The 27,542-nt window shown below is 36.2% G+C and overlaps 4 protein-coding genes and 1 pseudogene across 5 annotated transcripts; 4 read left to right on the top strand and 1 right to left on the bottom strand.

Annotated features, from left to right (window-relative positions):
• Nucleotides 1-5,250: 5,250 nt before the first annotated feature.
• Nucleotides 5,251-5,994, top strand: LOC113737904 (uncharacterized). The gene has a single exon (XM_072084030.1). It carries the CDS (start codon nt 5,251-5,253, stop codon nt 5,992-5,994), a length of 744 nt encoding a protein of 247 aa, XP_071940131.1.
• Nucleotides 5,995-7,396: 1,402 nt separating this feature from the next.
• On the bottom strand, nt 7,397-11,184 carry LOC113738248 (heat shock 70 kDa protein 8-like). 2 transcript variants are annotated; one of them, XM_072084331.1, is made up of 2 exons: nt 11,046-11,184; nt 7,397-9,372 (listed from the first exon to the last, which is right to left on the bottom strand). In XM_072084331.1, the coding sequence occupies exon 2, from the start codon at nt 9,330-9,332 to the stop codon at nt 7,605-7,607; it is 1,728 nt and encodes a 575-aa protein (XP_071940432.1). In that variant the 5' UTR covers nt 9,333-9,372; nt 11,046-11,184; the 3' UTR covers nt 7,397-7,604. The 2 variants fall into 2 exon arrangements, with proteins under 2 accessions (XP_071940432.1, XP_071940433.1); XM_072084332.1 differs by having other exon boundaries at nt 10,999-11,131.
• Nucleotides 11,185-14,444: 3,260 nt separating this feature from the next.
• Nucleotides 14,445-17,787, top strand: LOC113737903 (amine oxidase [copper-containing] alpha 2, peroxisomal-like; annotated as a pseudogene).
• Nucleotides 17,788-18,960: 1,173 nt separating this feature from the next.
• Nucleotides 18,961-21,972, top strand: LOC113734123 (amine oxidase [copper-containing] alpha 2, peroxisomal-like). Its single transcript, XM_027260474.2, has 5 exons — nt 18,961-19,781; nt 20,177-20,561; nt 20,672-20,785; nt 20,991-21,529; nt 21,617-21,972. The coding sequence occupies exons 1-5, from the start codon at nt 18,973-18,975 to the stop codon at nt 21,843-21,845; spliced, it is 2,076 nt and encodes a 691-aa protein (XP_027116275.1). The 5' UTR covers nt 18,961-18,972; the 3' UTR covers nt 21,846-21,972.
• Nucleotides 21,973-22,606: 634 nt separating this feature from the next.
• On the top strand, nt 22,607-25,209 carry LOC113737135 (primary amine oxidase 1-like). Its single transcript, XM_072084330.1, has 4 exons — nt 22,607-23,843; nt 23,918-24,031; nt 24,169-24,710; nt 24,946-25,209. Exons 1-4 carry the CDS (start codon nt 22,716-22,718, stop codon nt 25,106-25,108), a joined length of 1,947 nt encoding a protein of 648 aa, XP_071940431.1. The 5' UTR covers nt 22,607-22,715; the 3' UTR covers nt 25,109-25,209.
• Nucleotides 25,210-27,542: the final 2,333 nt, after the last annotated feature.

Genomic DNA, 27,542 nt, shown 5'->3' with positions numbered 1-27,542 from the left:
TCTCATTCCTTAATCTCAAATTTAAGATGATTGTTGTACTTTTAGTCCGTCATTAGCTTAAAAAGCTTGTTCATTAAACTGTGCATTTGCTTTTTTTTCTCCCTTTAAACTACAAAATATGCTGTAAGAATGACTAGAATTGTGACGTAATATCCATTTGGATAATTTTGGTCAACTAAATTTTTGCAAATAATATTTCGCTTGCATCATAAACATATTTCTCAAACCCACTTTTTTATATTCTTAACCACTTTTTTATCTCTCATACATCATATCACAAAAAGTGTTACAATAATTATTCCAAATAATATTTCAAATAATACTCTATCCAAACACAGTATCCATCGACTTAGTTGATAAATGATAACCTCCCTCCTTTTCTTTTCTTATTTTTTTCCCTTTTTGTGTGTGTTTGTTTTGCCTCATTTTGCCCAACTAGCAAACGTTTTTCCTCCTTAAGTCAGTATCTTTAAGCTTGAGTTTTCATGGCTTTCCATAAATCCGATGATTTTCTGAATTCTATAAGTAAACTCATTGCTACGACATAAATCCATTTAACCCAAAAAAAACAAATTCCCCTTGTGAGAATTCATTTTTACAGAAATTATCAACAAGAAGTGTTACATTAGAATAGTAAAGAAATGGTTAAATGTACTTGCCCTAGTTTTTTTTTTTTTTTTGTCAAACTTCAACTGCATTATATAACGTTGTTTGCATAGACTTTTCCATACACGTCTTTGTTGTCGCATACAATAACCTGATTCCTATGGAAATCAAATTCTTACCAGGAAATGATCATTGTACATGTCCCCAAAATTAAACTTACAAGGAAGATTAGCCCGATATCCTGGCGGAAGTGTTTAAGTAAATTCACTATTATATATATAATCAAATTGAAACTTGAAGAACAAGCAGATTACGTGTCGCATTGAACATACACAGCACGACAACAAAGCTTTTTTTTCCCCTAAACGCTAATTATCTTATGCTTTCAGAATAAGTTTGCTAGTAATTTAGTATATTATCATGAAACTCATGATATGCCAGCTCCATAAAAGGGCACAAGTCTTGATAGACGTCACATGCATGCATCTATTGTAATGCGGAGCCACGAAATCTCTTTTTCTTTCACAAAATAAAAATCTTATGGGCAGTTTTGATTCGAATTCCACAGTCACTATAACTGTGACCATGAATGTGATAAATTAAAGATAGCAATAGGTTTGATGAAAATTCATAGGTTTTTTTTTTTTTTTTTTGATAAAGCAACGGGTTTTAGCAATAAAAACTAGTGGATAAGCAAAACCCTGCTGTTTAATTGGCAATCATGAATTCGTAGAAGGGGTTTATGAATAGGATTGAAATTAAAACTCACCCTTTGTTTTAAGACCTATTTACCAAAGACCTCCTTAACAATGTTAAAAATAAAAAGGGATTTGGTCGATCGTGGAGCATTACGTTAATCTAATTTAATTAAGAGTTAATAATTTGTCTTCTTGGTAAAAGGTAGAGGGAGCTACAAGTCTAAGAGCTAGAAAGGACTTTGTATGGGATTAATATGTACTTACTTTAATCGGATGAGTCCTAGCCTAATCCCATCAGCAAAGCCTCCATTTAGTCCAGTAACATTTGAAGAAACTGGGGTTATAATTAATCTGTATCTTTGCATGCCTCAAGTGCAATTCATGATTGATGGTTTTTCTAGTGCTACACTACACTGAGAAAATTGATGGTTAAGGTTTTTACAATTTTCCCTTGTTGAGGTTGAAAACTTGAAATGCGATGGTTGATTCCTCACTCCATGATTTTATGAGGAATTATGCATTGCAATGTACAGCTACATACTTATCAAAACTGAAAAGCAGTAGCCAACAGAGGTCTGGGGGAAGAAAAAATATATAATGATACAACATAAACAGATACTCTAACGCATAAACAGATAAAAAGGTGTAGGGGCAAAGGGCAAAAGGTGTAAAGCTAATTGCTTTCACTGCAGAACAGCTCTCAATTCTCAACTTTTCTGGTTGGCATGTGAATAAAATATATAGTGAACCAATATGGATGATGACATATGACTTAGACTTGCTGTGCTCCAAATCCACTATGGAGAAGTCCAGTCTTCTGGGCATGTTTTGTCTCATACACGACCACTTTTTGACCCTGAAAAAGTTCTTTCTGAATTTAGTTTAGTTATTCCATAGCAGCAGTATCATCATCAGCCATTTTCAGGATGGCAGCATTTCACTATCTTGTGATCTACCCAAAGTTTTGGACCTACTCGCACCAAGATGTTTAGTGAGGACTATCTCTATTGAACAGCCAACATATTGGCCAATTTTACCAAGTAGTATTGCCTTTGGCCCCCTTTTTTTTTTGGGTTTTTGGGGCGCCCCATCAGAGAGGACCCCCGCCCGGGGGGGGGGGGGGGAGAGGAGGCTCATGGGAAGAAGGGGTCCATTAATCTTCTGTTCAGAGATGTTTAACCCAAAATAATTAACCATATTTTCAACTAATGATGATCTTGAAATAGTGATGAGATATTCACATGAAAAAGATTAACATAATAAAGATAGCATCCTTATTGAGCTTAATTTCTCTTGCTCCAATAGAATGATTGGCTGATTTCAGAAGTTATCCTTGGGAATTGGCATTAAGGTATGGTGGTCCAATGATGTTCCATAGTTTGGGACGCACCAACTCTTGTTATCAGTTCACATTTCGAATTTGAAGCAATGCTTATATTTAGTAGTAATTTTTTGAGAATGCTAACACAACTTGCTCTTTTTTCCTATTTTTGTTTGCATTTTCTTCTTTCCCATAATTGAGAAAAGAAAGGATCAATAAGGTATTCCATTGGTACATGCCACAATTTCTTTCACGCTATGATTATGTCAAAAACTGGAAAACAAACGTACATTTGACATCAAGAGAATGTCAATGTTTGACACTGCATCCTTACTTACTCGAGACATTGGAGAAAGATCAAATCCCTTTGGATTCTACTTTTGCAAAAAGTTTAGTTGGGATGGGCACTGGGCAATGCATTCTTCATAATTTTGTTCCGCGCACGCATTGGCTTGGCTTGGCTTGGCATGTGTTACGCATACGCTATCCCCTCACAAAAAGAAACAAGATTAAAGAAGAGTGTTAGTTGGAAGTTTTCCATTTTCAAATAATTAACGATTAGCTTTTGTCTCTTTCAAGCAAATTTCCTTTGATTACTCTTGTCACCAACAGGGGCTGGTCATATCTAGGCCATTGTCCTTGTAAAATTCAAGGTGAATGTTAATTTCATACGACTACTTTATCTACAGCAATGCTACGTCTTTTGTTGACTAATCTGAAGACTTTTAACTTTTCCTAACAAAGGTAAATTTTGTTCAAGCAAACAGATAGTAGTAATTGTTATCAGGGATCTGCTTCTTTTACTGCAACAAAGACATGACAGCAGCTAACTTGGTTGCCTCAAGAAGTTCAGTTTTAACACATGATTCATGTCAATAGTGAGATCTTGCGGATGAGATTGATCTCAGATTTCTTGAACCACTCTTATATTTGAGGATTTTTGTACTAAGGTTTAGTTTGTAACAGTAGTTAATGGAGGGTTGTGGTCCCAACGCAGTAGAAAAAGGATCTGGGAAAGAAGAAAGAATTGGTATCCAGATCAGAAGGATTCATGGAGCCTATTTTATACCTGGAAAAGTACTTGCCTGTTTGACACGGTGTTTGGAGGTAGAAGTGAAAAAGATCAATCAAGTTAGGCCGCTCTAACCCCAGTCTAATCTCATTCCAAGTTTATACAGAGGACAATCTAGAGTACATAAATGTGTTTTCTTTTTCAAAAAGGAGCTTGTGATATTGAATTTTCTGCAAGAAATTTCCCGTTGTCTTTTAGACTAATTCCACTCTTTTTTAGGTCATTTCTACCACGCACAAGGTGACGATAATGGAGTGTTGTTGTTTGATGAGCAAAGAAATTAAAATAAGAGCTTCAACAATATAACAAATTGCATTTTCATCCCTTACATTTTCGTAGCAGTTTTGCCTGAGTCCTTTTACACTTTGACTGTTGCATATTTGCTTTTTTATTTGTTGTGGTCCTTCGAAATCACTTCCTCATGGTTCTGATTTGGTCAAATCGAGTCCTTATTTAGTGACTTGTGATATTGAGCATTCTAAAACATTTCAAAATAGTAGTTTTTTTTTTAATAAAGTGCTAGAACAAGGGAAGAAACATTGTAAGCGTTCAAAAAACTAAAATATGAGAAACCAAATAAGTTGTGAGTGACACATGATAGGCTAAATTGAAATTAGCATCAATGATCAAGCCAAATGTGTGAGTGAAACATGATGGACAAAATTGATATTAGCATCAATGATCAATTAATGGGAGAAAGCACAATTTATAGAAACTCTATATTTGCCTTAGTATACAGCAATTTCCTATGCTCAAAAACATAAAAAGACACTTAAATGATTCTTTAACATAGGATTCACAAAATCCGCTTTTTTGTTGGAGGGTTAAGAAAAAGCTTTTATCCGTGTGGAACTATTCTTTTTTATCTTCTTCTTGTTCCTCTTTAGTATTTTGGAAAGTTGAAAGTGGAAACTGAAATTACCTAATAGATGTGGTGCTTGCAAAAAGATAATAAACCATTTGACAGGGATTCTGGACCTTTGATTCTTGTTTCCTCTCTCAAAATTTAACTTGGCCCCGCCTTCCCATACCCCGCAAAATTTGCTCCCCCTCTCCCTTAATCTCAAGCTCCACTTGTCCTTTCCCTAAACACAGTTGATTCCTTGTACTTTAAAACTATGTCCACCTCCCTTGCACCTCCAAAAAACAGCAGCATCACCTCATCCCATTTCCCCCCTATATCTTCACTTCCAATTCTTAAATGCAAATTTCGAAGCATGAGTCCTTTTGTTGCTCCTTCCACTGATTCATTTCTGGCATGCAAAGCAAGCCCTTTTGAGTTTCTTGCACTTCTTTGTCGTTAAAGTTCACATTTTTATTTGTTTTTAGGCTAAGAAAGTGAATAAAGTCGAATTCCTGTTCGGGTTTCCTCAATGTTTACAATGAGAGATTTCCCATCCTGTTTTGGTGAAAATGGAGTTCAAGTTGTTGATGGTTCTTGCTCAAATATGGGTAGTACGAGTAAGGCCTCTCAAAATTTGGTTACATGCATTCATAAGTGTAAATTACTCGGTAAATCTTGTCTAATCAGTATTATTTGGAGCAAGAACTTGATGGGGCATTGCCTTAGTGTAGAAATAGATGATTTGTCTCATCACTGCCTCGGTAAAGTTGATGTGAAGCCTTCTTTATTCTCAAAAAGAAAAGGGTCCAAGTGTTTAGAAGTTAATTCTACCAAACTTGACCTCTACTGGGACCTTTCTTTAGCAAGATTTGGATCTGGGCCAGAGCCATTAGAGGGATATTATCTTGCTCTGATGTGTAAGGGGGAGATGGTTTTGGTTATTGGGGATCTGAGGAAAGAAGCATTCAAGAAGACTAATGCAGCCCCTGCTCTTTCGAGTCCACTATTTGTTTCCAAAAGGGAGCATCTTTTTGGCAAGAGAATTTGTGGTACTAAAGCTCAATTTTGTGATAAAGGCCAAATTCATGACCTCAAAATTGAATGTGATACAAATGGGATTGACGATCCTTGTCTTATGATTCGTATTGATAGTAAAACAGTGATGCAGGTGAAGCATCTGCAGTGGAAATTCAGAGGAAACTACACCATTTTGGTCGATGGCCTTCCTGTGGAAGTCTTTTGGGATGTTTATAATTGGTTGTTTGGTAATTCAGGTCTTGGGAATGCAGTTTTTGTGTTCCAAAGTTGTTTGTCAGCTGAGAAGTTGTGGGCTAGCCAAACTTCATCTGATGATCCCTCTATACTGCCTTGGCCTTCCTCGGGAAGTTTTGAGGATACTAAGCTACCAGGTCTTGGTTTCTCCTTGGTATTGCATGTCTGGAAGAATGAATAGACCATATTCTTCTTGAATTGCTGACAAAATTTTTTATTCTATAGATACATAACAATTTTGATTATGGCTAGATAGCCTAGAGGCCATGAATTGTGACTCTCTCTCTCTCTTTCTCTCTAACATAGGGAATGACGAGCTCAAGCTAAAGTGCTATTTGAGAAATTCTTATGTTTATTGTGTGCATTACCTGCAATTTTAAATGGCAATCATTTTCAGCTGCAAAGCATTTTGCTTTCGTTTTCTTCTTGATGCCAATCACAACCATTTTCCTAAACCTACATGTGATGGACAATTTAAAACACACACACACACACACACATTTGGGAATGAGTATTTTGACTCTGGCCATCTCTATCATACCTGTCAAGCAATTGCTTTTTGCTGTTTCACTCCTTAAATATGTCAAAGGGTTTGATTTTGGGGCGGTGATTTAGGTGATTGCGTTAAGTGCGCATGAATTCTGAGTAGTCTTTCTCCTTTTCAACATGTGTTTGCTCTGCGATATTCTTCATTCTTTGACAAGAAATTTCAGATTGCCGTCTACTAAACTAAACTATGTTGGAAGACATTCAGATATTTAGCAATCTTCAGATGGTAAGGTTCAGTTGATTCATGATAGGCGCATGGAATTCGTTTCTTTCATGCTGACAGCCTAATCCTTTTTGAGTTTCAATAGCTGTATTTGGTCATTGTTTGCCACAAGTCAATTCCTTGATTTCAATAGCTTAATATGAATGTGGTTTCCTGTGCTCTATGAAGTTGGAAGACTCTTTTCTTTTGCTGAAGTTGGAAGACTGTTTGCCACAAGTCAATTCCCAACCCCAGATGCAATAATTAACGGAACTAATAGAGAAGGAAGTTACAAAGAACAAGATACATCGGCTCCATTGCCAAGTATATATAATCATCCACCTGCCATTGTCGGCTGCTGAGGTTAACTAAATCATGAACCTCCCCTTCACCTCCGGTGCAGCCACATGCCAGCATTTTGAAGTAACTCAATTCACCGTCACATACTCAAAATAGAATCACATGTACTTGTTAGCCTTAAATATCCCAGCTGCTAAAAATACAATAATGTAAATCACCAAATACCTTTCCAACCACTCTTTGGTCGAATCTGAAGTCTCGCCTTCTCTCATGTCAGTGGTACTGGGAACATAGCTTCAACTAGACACAGAAATGAGTACCACAATACATAAATGAAAATGTCTTGTCGTGAATCAACTAAGCTCCTTAGAATGTGCATCAGCATCACACCTCAAGCCAACTTTTTGAGATGCAAAGATTGGTAAAATTTTCACTAGGCAATTTTGAAGTTCAACCTACAAGCAAAAGTTCACTTCACAGGGATTTTTTAATAGAAAAAAAAAATCCATGAAAGGAGTAAAGCAAAAGAACATGACGGAAAACCAGCATTGGCACTCTCATTCAGCTTATTTGTAGGAAGGTGTAAACAAACTATGATTATATTCCATCATCATCATCAGTCAAGGATGCTGTATTGGCTTTAACATGTGCGTAATTACAAACCTCACAAAGAGCAACTTACGATTTTCTAGGCTACCATGAAGTTACCCATGCATAATGTGGCAAGTCACCACCTACACTCACTTTTGCACTTTCTTCTGCACCGTAATTAAATCTAAGGTAGACCCGTAGGTCCTATGCAGAGCTTCAGCACACCAGCCATGGCCATCATCAACAGTTGGCATCCTAACTTCCATGAAGGGAGCTGCAGGATGCTGTGCCCCAGGCATTATAACTCCAGCAAAAACTCTTAGAACATTTGAAGCATCAATGTCCATGCATACATTAATCTCAGGAATGCCTTTTGGAGCAGGAGGTATTCCAGTGATCTTAAAATATCCTAGGAGATGGTTCGTTTCCTCTACCGTTTCATCACCCTCATACACGATAATCAATGCCTCAGTTTGGTTATCGTGAACGGTTGTGAAAATCAATTCTCTTCTTGCTGGCATTGTAGTGTTTCGCTGCACAATAGGTACAAAGCTGTTCCCATCAGCACGTATGCCAATGTTTAGAGGAGTTGCCTGGATGGTTAACAGGTCCAAACTCCCAAAAGGATCATTAATCCCAGAAGCCACTGCTCCTTCCAGTGCTGCCCCACAAACAGCAGCCTCCAGAGGGTTCATTTCTGAGTATAGGTCTCCTCTCTTGCAGACACTTGTCAGTATACTCTTTATCTTGGGAATATAAGAGCAACCACCAACGAGTACTACATCATTTACATCTTCTACTTCCACCTTCGCTTCACGTAGGCATTGTCCTATGAGAGACGCGCATTTTTCAAACACTTTCTGGTTCACAGCCTCAAACTCGTTCCTGTCTAAAACTTTACATATTTGTATCCCATTACCCAAGTCAACGTTGATTTGAACACTTGGCTGAAAGGAAAGCTTGTGAATTGCATCTTGGGTGGCAACTCGAAGCAGCCCAATTTTCCTAATTTCTTCAATTCCGTGGCTCGAGAAGAGATTATCCATTTCAGGTAATAGATGATGCATGATGTTCTGAAGCATGTCTTCACCTCCTAGGGTAAATCCTGCCAAGGCCTTGATCTGTGAAACTCCACCAGCTGTGGCAGTTACAGCTACATCACAATAACCAGCACCCATATTGAATATAAGGGCATTCTTTTCACTTCCACTTCCTATATTCTCATGCACAGCCTGTTGCTGTTGCTGCGCATACAACAAAGCAACTGCAGTTGGTTCAGGCATCAGTCTTAGAACATGAAGGCCAGCCATAGCACAAGCACGTTCAATCCTACTGAGTTGAAATCGGCTGAACGAAACTGGAATCGTCAAAACAACATTTCTAACAGGATGCTTCAGCTGGACTTCGGCCATGGCTCTTAATTCAATCAGAAATATTGCAAGGACTTCTTCAGGGGTAGTAGACCTCCACATGTTATTCACCAGTGCTGCAATGAATGGCCTGACTCCAATATTTAAAGTCTGTACTAAAAATGGGAGGTTCTTGCTTGCATGAACAACTGAGTCTGTGTCTAGTCGACCAATTAAACGTTTCATGTTGAATATTGTGGCCCCAGTTAACATGTCATATTCATGAGCCAGTTGATTGCTCACTCCACCTGAGGGGAAATCACTTTTGAATGTTACATATGACCTCATTAACTTCTGATTCCTGGTGTTCTTCAAGACCTCCACCTGGGAGCCATTCCAAACAGCAATGCTACATTGAGAGGTACCAATATCGATGCCAATTGAAATCTCAGATAACGGAGATGAAGATTTTTCCTCGCCAGTAGTTTCACTATCAGATGCCACAGTATATGCCGGTTCAGCAGCCATTTCAGCAAATTAGACACAATTTAATACCAGAAGATACACCCTGTCAATCCAAAACATTTTCAAAGAACCACTTAGTTTAGTTTTGGTAAAAATGCAGAGCTTATCTGTGACTAAACGGCTCAATAATTAATCCCAATGGCTAAAGCTGGTTATTATTATATTTTCGATGCTCTTCTACTTTCAGCAGACTTGCAAGTTCATGTTAATACATTAGAAAAATTTCATGGCATATACATGGAAGAAGAATTTGTCTTCTTCCCATTTGAGAATTAATCAACTAATACTTCATAAACCTTAAGATAATCCAAAGTTAAACATCTATGGTGAGTAAAAAGAGTAGGCGTCACAGAAAGACCACAAAACATGCAAACTACCATGCCTTGTTAACTGCCAATATTAATGCACTGTCAACCCGTAATGGTAGTCATCATGCAAAAAGCTCCATAGAAAAGTTGTCCTAAAGACAGTAAGTCCCTAGAAATACTACAGCAGGATGGATCAATTTTGCCTATAAGACTACAGCAGCTAAGTTCTGTTGTGTAATCTTTCACTCCTAAAGCTCCTAAAGGATCAAAGATTTGCATAAATAAGCAAGCCTTTACAGCAATGACTAGTTCCGTCCTCCCCATACCATTAAGTTAACCACCTCTCCAAGCAATAATCCAGCAGAATCTAAAGAACAGCTTAATGAGAAACCACCTCGACTCAGAAAGGTACATGATGCAAATATGGTCTGTATTGCTTTCTGCCACCTAAATGATCACCAACACCAAGGTTTAAAGTTCCTTACAGGAGAGCACTTATTCACAAGCACTTGACATGTACTCAGAATCTTATAATCCCACAAAATCTGCTTACTCAATCTCAAAGGAGTACAGGAACTAAATCGAATACTAATGACTCTGAATACAGGCAGTAAAGTTGAACAAATATTAAATGCTACGCACTTTAAAAATCACAAACTAGGGGTCTGATAGGCGACGAGAAGGAAAGTGCTTATAGTAGCCCCTGAGCAAGGAAAACAATCTTTCCATTTGCTTCATACTGTTCTTCTTCATTAACCTGGATTATAGACTGTTATATCAAAGCCGGATAGGAAGAACAGGGCTTATCCACTTGGCAATAAAACCCGGGAAAGATTAATTCAGTTAAGCTAAAACTAACAATATCCTCAGTTCAAGTGCATGCATTTTCCTGAGAAAAGTTCGACTTTAGAGGACCTAAACACCAGTACAGACAATTCATAACAGAAAAGTATAGACTATAGAGAGTGATTAAAATGATATAAGAACCAATCAATCAATTACGACTGATTAAAACAGGGAACAGAATAAAAGAAGCACCTTTGAGGATGAAAAACTATGAACTATAAAATAAGATTTGTCTATCAATGATCAAATCCCACAAAAGATTAAAGAAAAAAAATGCATAAAAACCACAAACTTTAATTAGAAAAATGAAAAAAAAAAGCCTTATAAACTTGCTGGGCTAAAAGGCACACTTCAAACAAACAGAGAGTAAGCAATGCATAAAGGAGAATCGACTCATTACGCCTTTTGGTGATTGATTTCATGGGTAAAGATTGAAACTTTACAAAGCACATGAATGATCAGCAAATTTGGAAATTAAGCATAAAATTGACAAATGGTAGAGGTAGAATACATACCAATCCAAAGATAGAGATAAAGAGAAACAAGGAGACTAAGAACTTACAATTTGACGAGACAAGAGAGAGTCTATGAAATGTTGAAGAGAAGCAGTGATGGAGGAGGAGACATTAAGAGGGAGGAGAAAGTGCGAGAAGTATTTGAAAACACTTGCTGGTAGTTTCTAGAAGCCTAAAAGCTGGTGCTGCCCCACCATTCTAGAGCTCGCCAGAGAGGCCTTCCAGTCTGCTGGACCGTCCTTCTCCCTCTCTTTTCTGTTTTCCAATTTTTAGAAAATGTTATTTACACTCTTATTTTTATTCATTATATATTTTTGCTATCATTTTAAGTATATAAATTTTATTTATTAGGTTATATGATAAAATAAAAGATGAGAATGTAAATAATAAAAATTAGAGCGTTAATCATATTTTTATTAGCATTTTAAGTATATAAATTTTATTATTAGACTATATGATAAAATAAATTATAAGAATGTAAATAATAAAAAAAATAAAGTGTAACTAAAAAAAGAGAGTATAAATAACATTTTTTTAAAATTGTATTTGATTTTGGAATTTTCTTAAGACCTCTAAAGAACATATAATATTCTATTTGGATAATTCCACAATGAATTTTATTTTGTTCGATAAACTTAAATATTTTAATTCAAATAGAGCTCAAGTGCTATAATTGGCACCCGACTTGACTCCGTCGCACGTAGCGCGCGAATGATATGTTCGGATAAAGCTTTTGGGCACCCGGTTAAGGCCCAGCATTGGTCTTAGACCATCCCCGGCCCTTAATCAATCTCGGACCAGTTACATTTTGGATACATAGGTGCTTTCCTCTTAGTAGTAACTTATAAATGTCTTGTTTGGAGATGCAGTGATACATGAAAAAACACTCCTGATATAAGTAAATTTTAATAAAAATGCTTTTAAGTTATCAAAATTAAACTCTTTAAGTCAAGAAAAATGAGTTACCAAATATTTTAAAAAATACTTTTAGTGCTTAAAAACACTTTTTTTTTTTTTTTTGAAAACAAACCGCAACCCCAAATGTAATTATTGATATTGTCGTATCACGGCCATACCACAAACTTCTCCAAAGCTAGTATATATTTTGACATGCAAATCTTCAATTGATCTTGCATTTTTTATGATATGCAAATTTATATTTTGATCCTGCATTTCTTTTGTAACCTTACAATAACTTTTGAACTTACAATATTTTTGCTTTGAATAAATGATTACAAGTAATGGGACCAATAGTAACAAATCACAGCTCAAGAAAATTAAAACCAACACATATTTAGGCCTTGCAATGTGATGAATATAAAGCTCAAGTTTCAATATTCTCAAAGTAGTGCAAGTGTAATCTCCTTATTCGATAATTGATTTTCTACTAGAAGTCTCAAATTATACGCAGGATTTCAAAGCAATACGAGGACAACTGGCCGTTGCACCTCAAAAAAAAAAAAAATTTTTTGGTTTAGTATCTGTGTACTAAAGGTATAAATTTTCCCAAGGGAAAATGGTAATATGTTTTGTAAGCTTGAAACTGCAAGATGCTCCATGTTTATGAACCAAAAGATAACGAAGAATTAAGTAAATACCCGTCTCAATACTGTATAAGAATGCACATAAACTTCTTGTAATTTGAAAAATGCAAATATCAGTCAAACTATAGGCCAGAAGATCGGGAATTTGATAGAGAAATTTAATTAACTTGTAAAAAAATGAATTGATGAAGGATGTAATTGAACTGATGCGGAAGCTAAAGGCCATTATGGGTATGCCACCAATGAATCTGTCATAAGAAACCTGCCAATTTAGTGCAATTCTTGATTTTTTTTTTTCGGTAACGATAATAATTGTATAACCTATTATATCCTCATCTACAGGAGGAGAAGGGAAGTCTAAAAAGACTTTTTGTGTTGGAGGTTAGCAGACATATAGGGATCAAAGGGATGTTTTGATATCATTTTTAAATTTTTTTAGCTGCAGGTGTGATTTGAACCCTTTCCTCGGTGGGAACTGAGCTCCACGCAATTCTTGTAAGGAGACCAGAAAATTCATGGCAGTTAATTTCTAATTAAGGATGTTGTAATAATTTGTTAGGCTTTATTAGTAGCACACTTTTGTCATCCATGGACTTTCACCGACGACCTTTTGACTTTGCCAACCAAGAAAGAAACGAAAAAGTTCAAAAGAAGGGACAATTTCAGAAACCTTAGCCCCTAAGGTTTCTGATAATTTCACTGAGCTCCCCTAAAATTTAAAAAATTATACGTACCTCCCTTATCATTTTAAAACAACAATTTTACCTTTAAATATTTTAATGAAATTCCCTTATTTGATATGTTTATACTTAAAATGAGTTTTACAATTATTTTTCATTATTTTTTCTCCTTATTCCTTTTTTTTAAAATTTTTCATCAATAAAATTATAGAACTACTACTAATGCCTCTAGTTTCTATTGTAACCAAATGTCGAATTAATGATTTTTTGACCAATTAAATTTATATGTAATCCAATGTTTTTGCTAATCTTTGTTTTCTATTTTTTTGTATTAAAGTTAACAAGAAATAAAAAAATGGCCCAAAAGTACTACTAAATTATGATAATTCCACTATTCCAAAAATTTATAAATTTTAAATGAATTATTTCAACATTTTCTTTTCTATCTTATAAATCTAAATCCATCACAAAATACCATAAAAAATATCATATCATAATAATAAAATTATTATTATTATTGTTTATCAAATAGTAGATATGGATATAAAAAATTTGGCACATTTTTCTTATAATTATACTAAATAATTTTATAATTGTATAGAAAAATAAATTAAAACTCATTACACAAGGATATTTTTGGATATTCATTTAAAAAATTGACCAAGTCAATATTATTTCAAGGTTTTGTTACTAAAACTATTAAATCAAGAAAGGTAAGTATAATTTTCTAAACTTTAGTAGAGCTTAGTGAAATTGTCAGAAACCTTGGGGGAGGTTTCTGAAATTATCCCTAAAAAGAAAACAAAAATGACATCAACTTCTCATCAACCATTAGAAACGTTTGAAAAATATTACACGGTTTATGGAAGGTTGATCTGACAACCGTTCCTGTTCCTCCCGCATCCGAAGCATTCATGGACAGCCTGCAGCCTGCTAATCATAAAATAAACTGTTCTGTTTGGATTAGTTATTTTTGAGAATATTTTTAAAAAATTTTATTGTAACTAAAAGTTTTTAGAGTATATTTTGGGATATTTTAAAAAAATATTTTGAAATATTTAAGAGTAGTAGAGTTTTTAAAATATATTTTAAGATATTTTTTAAATATTAAAAAAAATTTAAACTATCTTTTAGAGTATTTTTAAAAATTAAAATTTAAAAAATTAGTTTTTTAAAAACTGGAAGTATCCAAAAAAGAGAACCAATTCTTTGCCAATATATGATGGCCTTGGTTTTGCCACTCGATCGGTTCCGTGCCAATGCAATGTATTCAACTCTTTTGACTCGTGTGCTCATCTTCCTATGCTTCTTCTCCGCTCTTTGTCTTAGCTCAGATCATGAAATCCATCCATTAGATTCCCTCACTGCATCTGAGCTCACTCAAGTCCAAACTATAGTGAACAACTCAATTTGCTCAACCAGCTGCCAAAGTCTTAGCTTCCACTATGTTGGCTTACATGAGCCAGATAAACCAATCGTCCTCTCATGGCTGTCTGACAAAGACTCCACAAAAGTTCCACCTCGGCAAGCCTTTGTTCTTGCAAGAATTAACTTTAAGAACCATGACCTCATAGTTGATTTGAATGCTTCTGCAATTATCTCTAACAAGGTCCATGATGGCCATGGCTACCCTTTGCTGAACTTTGCTGAACAAACTGCTGCTAAGCGGTTGCCACTTACTTATGCACCTTTCATAGCATCGATTAAGAAAAGGGGGCTCAAGTCAGAAGAAGTTATATGTCAAAGCTTCACCATTGGATGGTTTGGAGAGCAAAAGACTAAAAGGATTGTCAGAGAAATGTGTTACTATTTGGATGGCACAATAAATTTGTATATGAGACCTATAGAGGGGATTACCTTGACTGTTGATCTGGATGAGATGAAGATTATTGGTTACAGAGACAGGTTGATTGTTCCAGTGCCAAAAGCTGAGGGGACAGATTACAGAGAAGTGAAGCAGAAGCAGCCTGTTAGTTCACCTATAAAACCAATAACAATGTTGCAGCCACATGGTCCAAGTTTTAACATAGAAGGACATGTGGTGAGGTATGCTTACCTTACTTAAAAGAGTAGCAGCGAGTTATTAACATCATTAGCATATGAAACAATTGCATTTTTTGTTAGAACATCACGCACTCCACCTGACCATTTCCCCAAGGCCACAGCAAACACGCACGCACAGTGGAAACTAATCATAACTTGTATCTCAGTGATAATGTAGATGATATTTTACTTAACTTAAGAAAATTTAATTTTCACTGTATATGGAAATACAGTTAGGTATGCTTACCATTCATTGAAAATGTTGCAGCAAGTTCAGGATTGAAAATGCTAGCACAGAATAAAATTATAGAAAACAATGACAATTTGCCGAGCATGTTCATTCCCACTGTCCCCCTACCCCTTACACCTCACATACATAATGACTCGTAGAATGTTAGTGTTAATCATAGCATAGATGTCATGTTACTCAAAATAGGAGAGGAAGGTGAAGGTCACCGTAACTTTTCTGTAAAAGTCATGTTCTAATGATTTTAGTATAACAACTAACAAGTCCTTGATTTTTGTTATACTTTGGATAGTCTGTCCATGAAAATACTGCTTTTCCTTCGATTGAGTTGCACTCACGCAGGATTTCATATCTGCTCATTGAACTTCATATTAGTCTTAGTGGTATGAATTCTTGTAATTACTGAATGGTTCATAATGATTTAGGATTTGCTAATGATGAATAACATTTTTAATTTCTGTGGTGAATATTAGTTGGGCTGATTGGAAATTCCATCTAGATTTTGACATGCGAGTTGGTCCAATCTTATCATTGGCTTCATATATGATCTTGAGAAGGATGAATATCGTAGCGTGATGTATAGAGGATTCATCTCCGAGCTATTTGTACCATATATGGACCTGACTGAAGAATGGTACTATAGGACATATTTTGATTCTGGTGAATATGGGTTCGGTCTATGTGCAGCACCTCTTTTACCATCGTCAGACTGTCCTGAAAATGCAGTATTCCTTGATGGCTACTCCATGTCACAGGATGGAACACCAATAAAACTTCCCAACATAATCTGTATCTTTGAGCGTTATGCCGGAGATATACTATGGCGGCACACTGAGGGCGCAATTCCAGTAAAAGTTGTGAGTAATTTTCCAATGTGATTATTCTATCCATTTCAAAAGCTACTTGTGTTTTACCAGTTAACCGCAAACTGGGTTCTGCAGTTTACAGAGGTTAGACCAGAGGTGAGCCTGATAGTGAGAATGGTGTCAGCTGAAGGCAACTATGACTACATTGTTGATTGGGAATTCAGACAAACTGGCACTATTAAAGTTAATGTAAGTTACAGAATTTAAAAAGAGCGCTTAGCACATCAAGTTTTTAATGGCTAGAACTTGCATCAGAACTCTTCCTCTAGTTGTACAGTCAATGTGATAAAAAAAAAAAATTTAATGATGCACTGACCATTTGGTCCATTGCGTGAACTCTTTACAAGTTATTTGATATTGTTTTGACAGATTGGACTAACGGGATTGCTAGAGGTGAGGGCAGCAGCATACACGTACAAGGATCAGATAGGGGAGGAAGTTTATGGCACACTGTTAGCAGAAAACACATTAGGATCATATCATGATCATTTCCTGAATTTCCATCTTGACCTAGATGTGGATAATCCTGCTAATTCCTTTGTGAAGACAAAATTACAAACAACAGCTGTGATGGACAAGAGGTCTCCCAGGAGGAGTTACTGGACAGTGGTTAGTGAAACTGCTAAGACCGAGTCTGATGCAAGGATTAATCTTGGCTCAGGTGCAGCAGAGCTGTTAGTAGTGAATCCTAATAAGAAAACTGAGATGGGGAACTACGTGGGATACCGGTTGCTTCCTGGATCAGTTGTTAATACCTTACTATCTGATGATGATTACCCAGAAGTTCGTGCTGGTTTCACTAAGTACAATGTTTGGGTGACACCGTACAATAAATCAGAGAAATGGGCAGGAGGAACATATGCTGATCAAAGCCGAGGAGATGACAACTTAGCTGTATGGAGCCTCAGGTACTGTTGCGTTTCAACCTTTTTGAGTTCCTTATGGACTAATAAATTAATTGCATAACTAAATCATCTTATTAAGTTTTTGCAGGAATAGAGAAATAGAGAACAAGGACATTGTAATATGGTATACACTAGGCTTTCACCATGTACCTTACCAGGAAGATTTTCCAGTCATGCCCACTATTAACAATGGATTTGAGCTCAGGCCTACAAATTTCTTTGAGCATAACCCTGTACTCAAAGTAAAACAGCTTGCAAAAGTCAAGTGGCTTAAATGCTGCAAGGAATGCCGACACAATTTAACTGCAGATATTGATCCCCTTGCATAGTTTGATGGTTTCTCATATTGGTTCACTTTAGCAAAGAACTGCTAAGGTGCTGATAATTTCTTTGAGTGGAACGAACTGGATTCAGCTGTAAGTTGAACTTGAGTGATAGCTCAAACATTTTGAGAAGTTTTAGAATGTACAATGAAATAAAGACAGTGCCTTGATCAGAAATAAACGAGGATGGTACAACTTCAAGGACGCAAGATATAGATTAAGATAATCTCCAAGTAGGATCCCTTGTTCAGTCATTTTGAATCCAAGTGATAGATTCAGTATATTCCTATAAAAATTGCTAGCACACCTTGGATTAATCCCAGGTTGGTTTATAATGCATTTGAAGTATTCCAATAAAGGAACCATTATCACAGGACGTGCAACTTTAATGATGATTTTGGCTGACAAACTGCAATCTTAAGACAAACGACGTATTCCATTAAAGGAGCGTTATCACTGGTAAATGGTGGCAGCTTCCTGGTTTCTTTGTTTGTTGAATCTATATTCCTTCTAAGCTTGCAATCACCCTCTTCGCGCACCAAACCTGTTTTCTTCTTTTCAGTGCATCCTTTTTTCTTTTTTCTTTTTTTTTTTCCGGTTCCTTGCTCTTCTCAACATTTTTTTGTGGGGCATTCAGTGGCTACCTCAAGTGCGGTGGTCCAGATAATTCCTTCCTTTCCAGTAGTCTGAAAAAAAAAATCTTCCAACAACTTACTTGTAGCGGAGTGAGAGTGAAAAGTGGATATAACATTTTCAATTGAAGCTGTACGTGCATAAAAGTTCTTTTACATTGTTTTGACTCCCTATTGAGTTTTGTTCTATACGGATAGCATTCAGAGTTCGCACAACTTTAGAAAACTGCAAACATCTACTAAGTTCCAAGTGTAATTTACGTACATATACTGATTTTTTCCCATTTTCCTTAGTTGCAGTTATTGTTGACCGCGTGAAGGATACTAATGTATAATGCCTATCATGTGATCATTCAAGTAGCCGCAGCTGATCTTGATTTTTGTTTAGTATACATGTTGCAGTTATAATGAGATACCAGCACCATTCAAACAGTTTACTCTTGAGTTTGTAACTTAAAAATATCTTCTGTTCTCCAAGTAATTGGTTGATCATTTTGTCGTGTGTTGAAATTTGCCTCGTGCTATGTAGAGTTGCCAAAGAGCCATCTAAGCTTGATTCTGTATTTGACTACTGAAGCCTAATTGGGTCCTGGACCTTATCACCTAATCTTTACACTGTCATCAATGATAGATTTCAAATCCACTGGCACCACTCAAAAACGAGCATAGATCAATGTCATATCAACTGAAAAACGAATGCGGCAGATTATATATATGGTTTTAGGTTGGTAGAGATGATGGCATTCATTTTCCAACTTAAAGCAGCACCAATGTCTTCAGGCCTCAATGTTCTCCTCTTCTTGATCTGCATTTTCTCCACTCATTCCCTGATTTCTAGCCATCAATTGCACCCACTAGATGCCCTTTCTACATCTGAGCTCACACAGGTCCATACAATACTGAAGAGCACAATTTGCTCAACCAGCTGCCACAATCTTAGCTACCATTATGTCGGCTTGGCTGAACCAGATAAACCAATTGTCCTAGCATGGATAGATGACAATGCAAAAGTCCCACGTCGCCAAGCCTTTGTTCTCGCACGAATTAACCAACAAAACCACGAAATCATTGTTGACTTGACAGCTTCTGCAATCATCTCCAACAAGGTGCATGATGGGCATGGCTACCCTTTGCTGACTCTCGATGAGCAAACTGCTGCCAACAAATTACCATTTAGTTATTCACCATTTATAAAATCAATTGAGAAGAGAGGGCTCAAGAAAGAAGAGGTTGTATGCCAAAGTTACACAATTGGATGGTTTGGAGATAAAAAGACTAAAAGAATTATCAGAGTTACGTGTTATTATTTGGATGGCACAATTAATCTGTACATGAGACCTATAGAGGGTATTACAGTCACTGTTGATCTTGATCAAATGAAGATTACGGGGTATCAGGATAGAGCGATTGTTCCAGTACCAAAAGCTGATGGGACAGATTACAGAGAAGTGAAGCAGAAGCAGCCTGTTAGTTCACCTATAAAACCAATAACAATGTTGCAGCCACATGGTCCAAGTTTTACCATTGATGGACATATTGTTAGGTATGGTTCCATTCCTTGAAAAAGTAGCAGCAAGTTTAGGATTAAGAATGTTAACATCGAGAAATAGTTAAAATTTTTCACACTGACAGGTAGAAACTGATAATAGTAGTCAGCCATAACTCTTTTTATAGATCATTTTAACCTGCAGAAAGAGAAATTAAAGGAAGGTCTGCATAACATGATCTGCAGGTGATTTCTTGTTGATTTTGAGTGAAAAATCCTAGGGATTTGCTGTAGTTTTGATATTCATTTCCGTGAAATTCATAGATTTCCTTCAATTAGTTGCACTGGGTCAAATCCTCATACATGCTCATTGAACTTGATAGTTATGATCCGCAAACATATAGATTCCACAATATCTATGCTCTGACAAATAACATTTCATCTCATGCTAGATGGGCCGACTGGAAATTCCATCTAGCTTTTGACATGCGAGTAGGTCCAATTATATCACTGGCTTCAGTACGTGACCATGATAAAGATGCATATCGTGATGTGCTGTATAGAGGGTTCGTCTCAGAGCTCTTTGTGCCATATATGGACATTACTGAAGAATGGTACTATAGGACATATTTTGATGCCGGTGAATTTGGGTTTGGTCTATGTGCAACATCACTTTTTCCATCCAAAGACTGTCCTGAAAATGCAGCATTCCTTGATGGCTACTACATTTCACAGAATGGAACTCCCACAAAAATTCATAACGTAATCTGTGTTTTTGAACGTTATGGTGGAGATGTACTATGGCGCCATACTGAAACTGCCATTCCAGGCAAAGTGGTAAGCAGATTCTCTGATGTGAATGTTCTCTCCAATTCAGAAAGCTACATGTGCTCTACTATCCTTGCTAAAGACTTGCATAATTGACTGAAAATGGGATCATTCTGCAGTATACAGAGGTTAGACCTGATGTGAGCTTGGTGGTGAGAATGGTGTCAATTATAGGCAACTATGACTACATTGTTGACTGGGAATTCAGGCAAGCTGGCTCAATTAAAGTCAATGTAAGTCATGAGAGTTAGAAAGAGCACATTTGATATTAAATTACAGTATTCCAACGTTAGTCAGAAATCCTTTTACCTTTTCTCTTTTGGTACAAAGTAGTTCTGAATCTAGCTACCAGAAATGTGCTAAAAGATCACTCTTGAAGCACCAAGCAGTTTGCAGGAATTCTTTTATATGTTCTGATCCAATGCTTTATCTGGACAGATTGGATTGTCAGGATTGCTGGAGATAAAAGCATCAACATACATCCACAAGGACCAGATAAGGGACGAAGTTTATGGCACATTAGTATCACAAAATACTGTTGGAACTTATCACGATCATTTCCTGAATTTCCATCTTGACCTAGATGTGGATGGTTATGATAATTCGTTTATCAAGACAAAGTTGCAAACAAGACGTGTGATGGACAAGAAGTCTCCTAGGAGGAGTTACTGGACAGCAGTTAGTGAAACTGCTAAAACTGAGTCTGATGCAAGGATTAATCTGGGCTCAGGTGCAGCAGAGCTGTTAGTAGTGAATCCTAACAAGAAAACTAAGATGGGGAACTACGTGGGATACCGTTTGCTTCCTGGGTCATTTGTACATAATCTATTGTCAAATGATGATTACCCAAGCATTCGTGCTGGTTTCGCAAAGTACAACGTCTGGGTAACACCATACAATAAATCTGAGAAATGGGCAGGAGGAACATTCGTTGATCAGAGCCAAGGAGATGACAACTTAGCTGTATGGAGCCTCAGGTAATGCTTTACTTCTGACTTTCTTCGAGTAGTTTATTAACTGTCAGATTAGTTGCATAACTAGATCATCCTATTAAGTTTTTGCAGGAATAGAGAAATTGAGAACAAGGACATTGTACTGTGGTATACACTAGGCCTTCACCATGTCCCAATCCAGGAAGACTTTCCAATCATGCCCACTGTCAACAACGGGTTTGAGCTCAGGCCTGCAAATTTCTTTGAGCATAATCCAGTACTTAAAGTGAAATCGCTTGGAAAAGTTGAGCAGCTTAAATGCAGCAAAGAATGCCAACATGGTTTTAACTGTACAAATTGAGCTCAGCCCATGATCTAGTAGTTTCTCTCATATTTGCTTAATTCAGCATTGAACTGGAGCTGTTTAATCATGTCTTTCATTATGGAATATGGCAATAAAGTCCAGCTGTAACTGGAAATTTGGGACTCTCCTTGTATTTGAGTTGGCTGTGAGAATTTTAGAAAGTGCAATCACGTGAAGACAGTAGTGTCTTTAATAGAAATCAAAAGAAATGGTCCTTAGCGTGCAATAATTGGTGAAACAAAAGGTTGAGAATACCCGAAGGCACTACATCAAGTCATGGTCCGCATGGACCGCAACGATCAAAATCTGACAATAAGAAAAGGAACAAGGCAATTACGCGTCTTTGTTTTAAGTGGTTGACCATTTTAATTCAGTGATCAACAGCTAGGTACCGTTCATAATTAGCAAATGTCTTACCTAAACTCACATCTGATCATATGCACCTTCACCATTCAAGTTCTTGAACTGCGCGTTAAGTGGTGAACCTGTGAAGTGAAAAGAAGAACAACTTTTTCCTTTATAACCAGAAAAGCAGAGAAAATCGAGTATTCTTGGCCCTGAAAACAAGAAAAGAACTTACCCTGAACGCAAGAAAAGAACTTTTTGCTATTTTTCTATTCCACATTAATTGCAATTGATGGTACATTGCTTGCTTAGTAAGGCATGTGTCATAATGTAACATGGCGTACCAAGACTACTTGGGATATCCTTCATGAGAAAAATAGACGAATAACACGATCTCTCAATCATGTAAAGTATTAATTTCAATGGTATGAAGAAGAATCTATCCCCTATTATTTATCTGCAAACAGTAGTTGGATCTGAAAGCACCAGTTTTACACCAATTTTGGAGACAAAGCATATCCGATGACTACACTACTTCCAGTTTTTGCCTTTATCTTGATTTCCTTATCCTGGCCAAGCATATGTCACCCCCTAGATCCCCTCAGCCCAACTGAGATCAACCAAATTAAGCTTATAGTTCATAAGTCTCACCTTGGTTCCATTCCTAATTTAACCTTTCATTTTGTTGACCTTGAAGAACCAGAGAAAGATCATGTCCTCAAGTGGTTGTCTTCCCATAAGAAAGATGAATCTTTCCCTTATCGTCGAGCCAGGGTCGTGGTTCGCGCTAGCAGCAAGAGTCATGACCTGATTGTAGATTTATCAACTAGTTCAATCTTGTGTGACCAAGTCTACACTGGCCATGGTTACCCTCCATTTGCCAGTGAGGAATTTTTCCAAGCCAGCAGACTACCATCCAAGGATCCTCATTTTCAAGACTCAATCTTAAAAAGGGGACTAAATGTGTCAGAAGTAACATGTTTGCCATTAACCACAGGCTGGTTTGGTGAGATTGTAACTAGAAGACTTCTTAGGCTTTCATGCTTCTACCGTGGTGGAACTACTAACATTTGGGCACGGCCCATTTCAGGAATGAGCATACTTGTCGATGTTGAATCGATGAAAATTATTGAGTTTGTTGACAGAAAAAAATCATTGCTCCCCAGAGCTGAAGGTAGTGATTTCCAATCGTCAGGTCAGAGACCCAAACCTGGCACCTGCAATGATACACACACAAATGCCACTATCACTGGGAATGTAGTCCGTTGGGCAAACTGGAAATTCCATGTAGCATTTGATGCTCGGGCTGGACTAATTATATCAACAGCTTCTGTTTTCGATGCTGGAAGAAACAAGTTCAGGGATGTTCTCTATAGAGGCCATGTGTCAGAGACATTTGTTCCATACATGGATCCTACCACTGAATGGTATTACAGGACTTTCATGGACGTTGGTGAATTTGGTTTTGGCCACTCTGCCAACACTCTTGTTCCACTGATTGATTGTCCAGGAAATGCCGTATATATGGATGGATACTTGGCAGGGGTTGATGGAAAGGCACATTCAATCCCTAGAGCCATCTGCATTTTTGACCAAGACAAAGGAAATCCTGCTTGGAGGCATACAGAACTTGGTGTTCCAGGAAGAGTGGTAAATTTAGAAATCCTAGTAGTAAATACAACTCTAAGCTCACAATTATGTTCAAGTTTTTCTTAATTTTGCAGATAATTACAGGGCAGCAAGAAATTAATTTGGTGGTTAGAATGGTGTCAACAGTTGGAAATTATGATTATGTGCTTGATTGGGAATTCCAGCAATCTGGGTCCATCAAAGTTGGGGTAAGCAACCTTAGATTTTTGTTTCCGCCCACTCCAGTCACTTTCTTGATTGGAACTGTGACTAATTAATATGCAGAGTCATAGCGCACCTTATGAATGCAACTAATTTCTGCCAATATTATTTACCTTGATTTCAGGTCAGTCTTACAGGCGTGCTGGAAATGAAGCCAGTGCCCTACATCTTTAGTCACCAGATAACTGAGGATATTTATGGGACCCTGGTGGCTGAAAATACTGTCGGTAACTACCATGATCATTTCTTGACATACTATCTTGACCTTGATGTCGATAGTATCAACAATTCCTTCATGAAAGCAAAATTAAGGACCAAAAGGGTGAAGGACAAGCACTTTTCACTAAGGAAGAGTTACTGGGAAGTAGTCAAAGAAACAGTTAAAACGGAAACTGATGCTCGGATTCAACTAGGTTGGGAACCTGCTGAACTCCTATTTGTCAATCCTAATAACAGAACAAAGATTGGAAATCATGTAGGTTATCGGCTGATCCCCAGCCAGCCAGCCATTTCTCTGCTAGCTGATGATGATTATCCACAGATTCGGGCGGCCTATACTAAGTATCAAGTGTGGGTAACTAGCTATAACAAATCAGAAAGATGGGCTGGAGGGTTTTATGCTGACAGAAGCCAGGGAGATGACGGCTTAGCAGTTTGGACGCGGAGGTAATTTTGGAACACGATCATTTTCGTTACATTCATTTCTTGAAGACATTAATCAGCATCGCATCTTTTCTCTGCTTTAACTTTCTAACGGAAAACCTTGTTATTGAATTTATTTACCTTCTCGTAGCAAGTTCAAGTCAATATATTGCAAAATCTGTCCTGAAGAATTTGTACTTTTTTGCGTCAATGAATCTAATGCATGGCTAGCTATTTTCTCATTTGTGTTACCCTGCAGGAATAGACCAATTGTAAACAAAGACATTGTGCTTTGGCACACGATTGGATTCCACCACATTCCCTGCCAAGAAGATTTTCCAGTTATGCCAAGAATCCACGGTGGTTTTGAGCTTCGGCCAGCAAACTTCTTTGAAAGAAATCCACTGTTAAAGCAATTGTAGTTTCGTATTTGTAGGGTATCTGTAGGAAATGCAAGAAATCAAAGTTCCTTCTTTTATCGACCATATCAAAGTCATGAATAGAAATCTCATGGTATTAGATAGCTTTTCAAGTACTTTTGAATTATTAAAAATCAAAGTTCCTTGCGCTATTGACGGATACCATTCAATATAGGGATAATTGCAGAAACCTCCCCTGAGGTTTCTGACATTTTCACTGACCTCCCCTGTGGTTTAAAAAATTACACTAACCTACCCTGAAGTTACTAATCCTTTACAAATTCAGTCCAAATCATTAAAATATTATTTTAGAGAGTGAAATTAGAATTTTTTACCAAATTTGTCCTTTGTACTACATGTCCAATGAATGGCAAAATATTACAAATTAATTAACAATTAATAAACTTTAAAGAGTATAATTTATAGGCAAACACGCATTACCTATTTAAAGTACCGGTTCTTTATGGATATTTTACTTTCAAACATTTAATTTAATACAAATATTTACGGTCAAATACATATTTGTATTTACTTTCAAATATTTAATTTTTGTTAAATACAAAAACTACCAATCTCTTTTCCGTAAAAATATTAATATAACACTTTTTCAATTTTAGTTACAAATATTTATATATTTAACATAAATTAAATGATTCAAAATAAAATACTCATAAAGAGCCAATACTTTACTCATGCAATGGATGAAAGCCATAAATAATTACTACTTTATGGGCCATTTCTTTTTTTAAAAAAATATTTAATTTATATTAAATAAATAACCTACCGATTTTCTTTTTGCAAGAATATTACTGTAACACTTTTTGAATTTTACTTAAAAATATTGATATATTTATCATAAATTAAATGTTTGAAAGTAAAATATTCGTATAAAGCCGGTACTTTAAATGAGTAATGCGTGTTTGCCTATAAAGAGGCGGTAACTATTTAAAGTACAGGTTCATTAAGGGTATTTTATTTTCAAACATTTAATTTAATACAAATATTTACGCTCAAATACATATTTGTATTTACTTTCAAATATTTAATTTTTGTTAAATACAAAACCTACCAATCTCTCTTCAGTAAAAATATTAATATAACACTTTTTCAATTTTAGTTACAAACATTTATGTATTTAATATAAATTAAATGATTCAAAATAAAATGCACATAAAGAGCGAATACTTTACTTGTGTAATGGATGAAAATTATAAAAAACTAATACTTTATGGGCCATTTATTTTTAAAAAAAATATTTAATTTTTATTAAATAAATAACCTATCGATTTTCTTTTTGCAAGAATATTACTATAACAATTTTTTAATTTTACTTACAAATGTTGATATATTTATCATAAATTAAATATTTGAAAGTAAAATACCCGTAAAAAGCCGGTACTTTGTCAGGATTAAGAGCTTACCATTGCATCAAAAGCTATAGTTATTAGCGAAGGTGCAACTTTATTTCCTTAACCACAATGGCAGTGCAAAGTACCGTACCATGCTCGGCCAGCATGAAGGGTTGCACCCCTGGGTGCCGCGGGTTGGACGGTTAGTCCCTTCGAACCGGGATCTGAAGAATGTTGCTGATTAGGCCAACATACTTTAAATGAGTAATGCGTGTTTACCCATAAATTATACTCCTTAAAGTTTATTAATTGTTAATTGATTTATAGTATTTTGTCATTCATTGGACATGTAGTACAGAGGACAAATTTGGTAAAAAATTCTAATTTCACTCCCTAAAATAATATTTTAATCCTTTGGACTGAATTTGTAAAGGATTAGTAACCTCAGGGGAGGTTAGCGTAATTTTTCAAACCACAAGGGAGGTCAGTGAAAATGTCAGAAACCTCCCCTGAGGTTTCTGCAATTATCCCTTCAATATATGCATTTGTAGTAAATACTTATATATCATGTGAATGTTTGGCACGAGAAGCAAGTCGCAATTAAGCATCTACTATCAACAATAGTTATCAAAGAACTGGAACAAGCCTTCATGCTATGAGAATCTAATTGCAGTATCCCATTATTCTTCAACTTAGATGCCAAATTCATGTAATTACTCCACACTTGGTACAAGAACAAAAAAAATTCCCAGACCCGCTAAAATAGGCAAGGATAATTCCCACATCCCAAACGTGGTTTAGACCCAAAAAAAAAAAAAAAAAGTAGAAGGTCCTTAAGTCAACAAAATAGCATAATCAAAACTGATTTGAATTACCAATGAAATGAGTTGAGTGGTTCGGGAAGCAGTGTAAGTGAAAAGTCCCGACATGAGCCCTCCCACTTAAACTAAAAAAAAAAAAAAAAAAAAAAAAAAAATCACACACATAAAATGAAACAATGTTTAATTTTCTATCATAAGTTGGATATATCTACGTTCTACAAAGTGAACGTCCTAACATCTTGCCATTTGGCAAAAAACATTTTTATG

This window comes from Coffea arabica, chromosome 3e (genome assembly GCF_036785885.1).
Source record: "Coffea arabica cultivar ET-39 chromosome 3e, Coffea Arabica ET-39 HiFi, whole genome shotgun sequence".
Taxonomy (NCBI): domain Eukaryota; kingdom Viridiplantae; phylum Streptophyta; class Magnoliopsida; order Gentianales; family Rubiaceae; genus Coffea; species Coffea arabica.
Note: the sequence above shows the minus strand (reverse complement) of the source record. Positions and strands in the feature narration are given on the sequence as shown.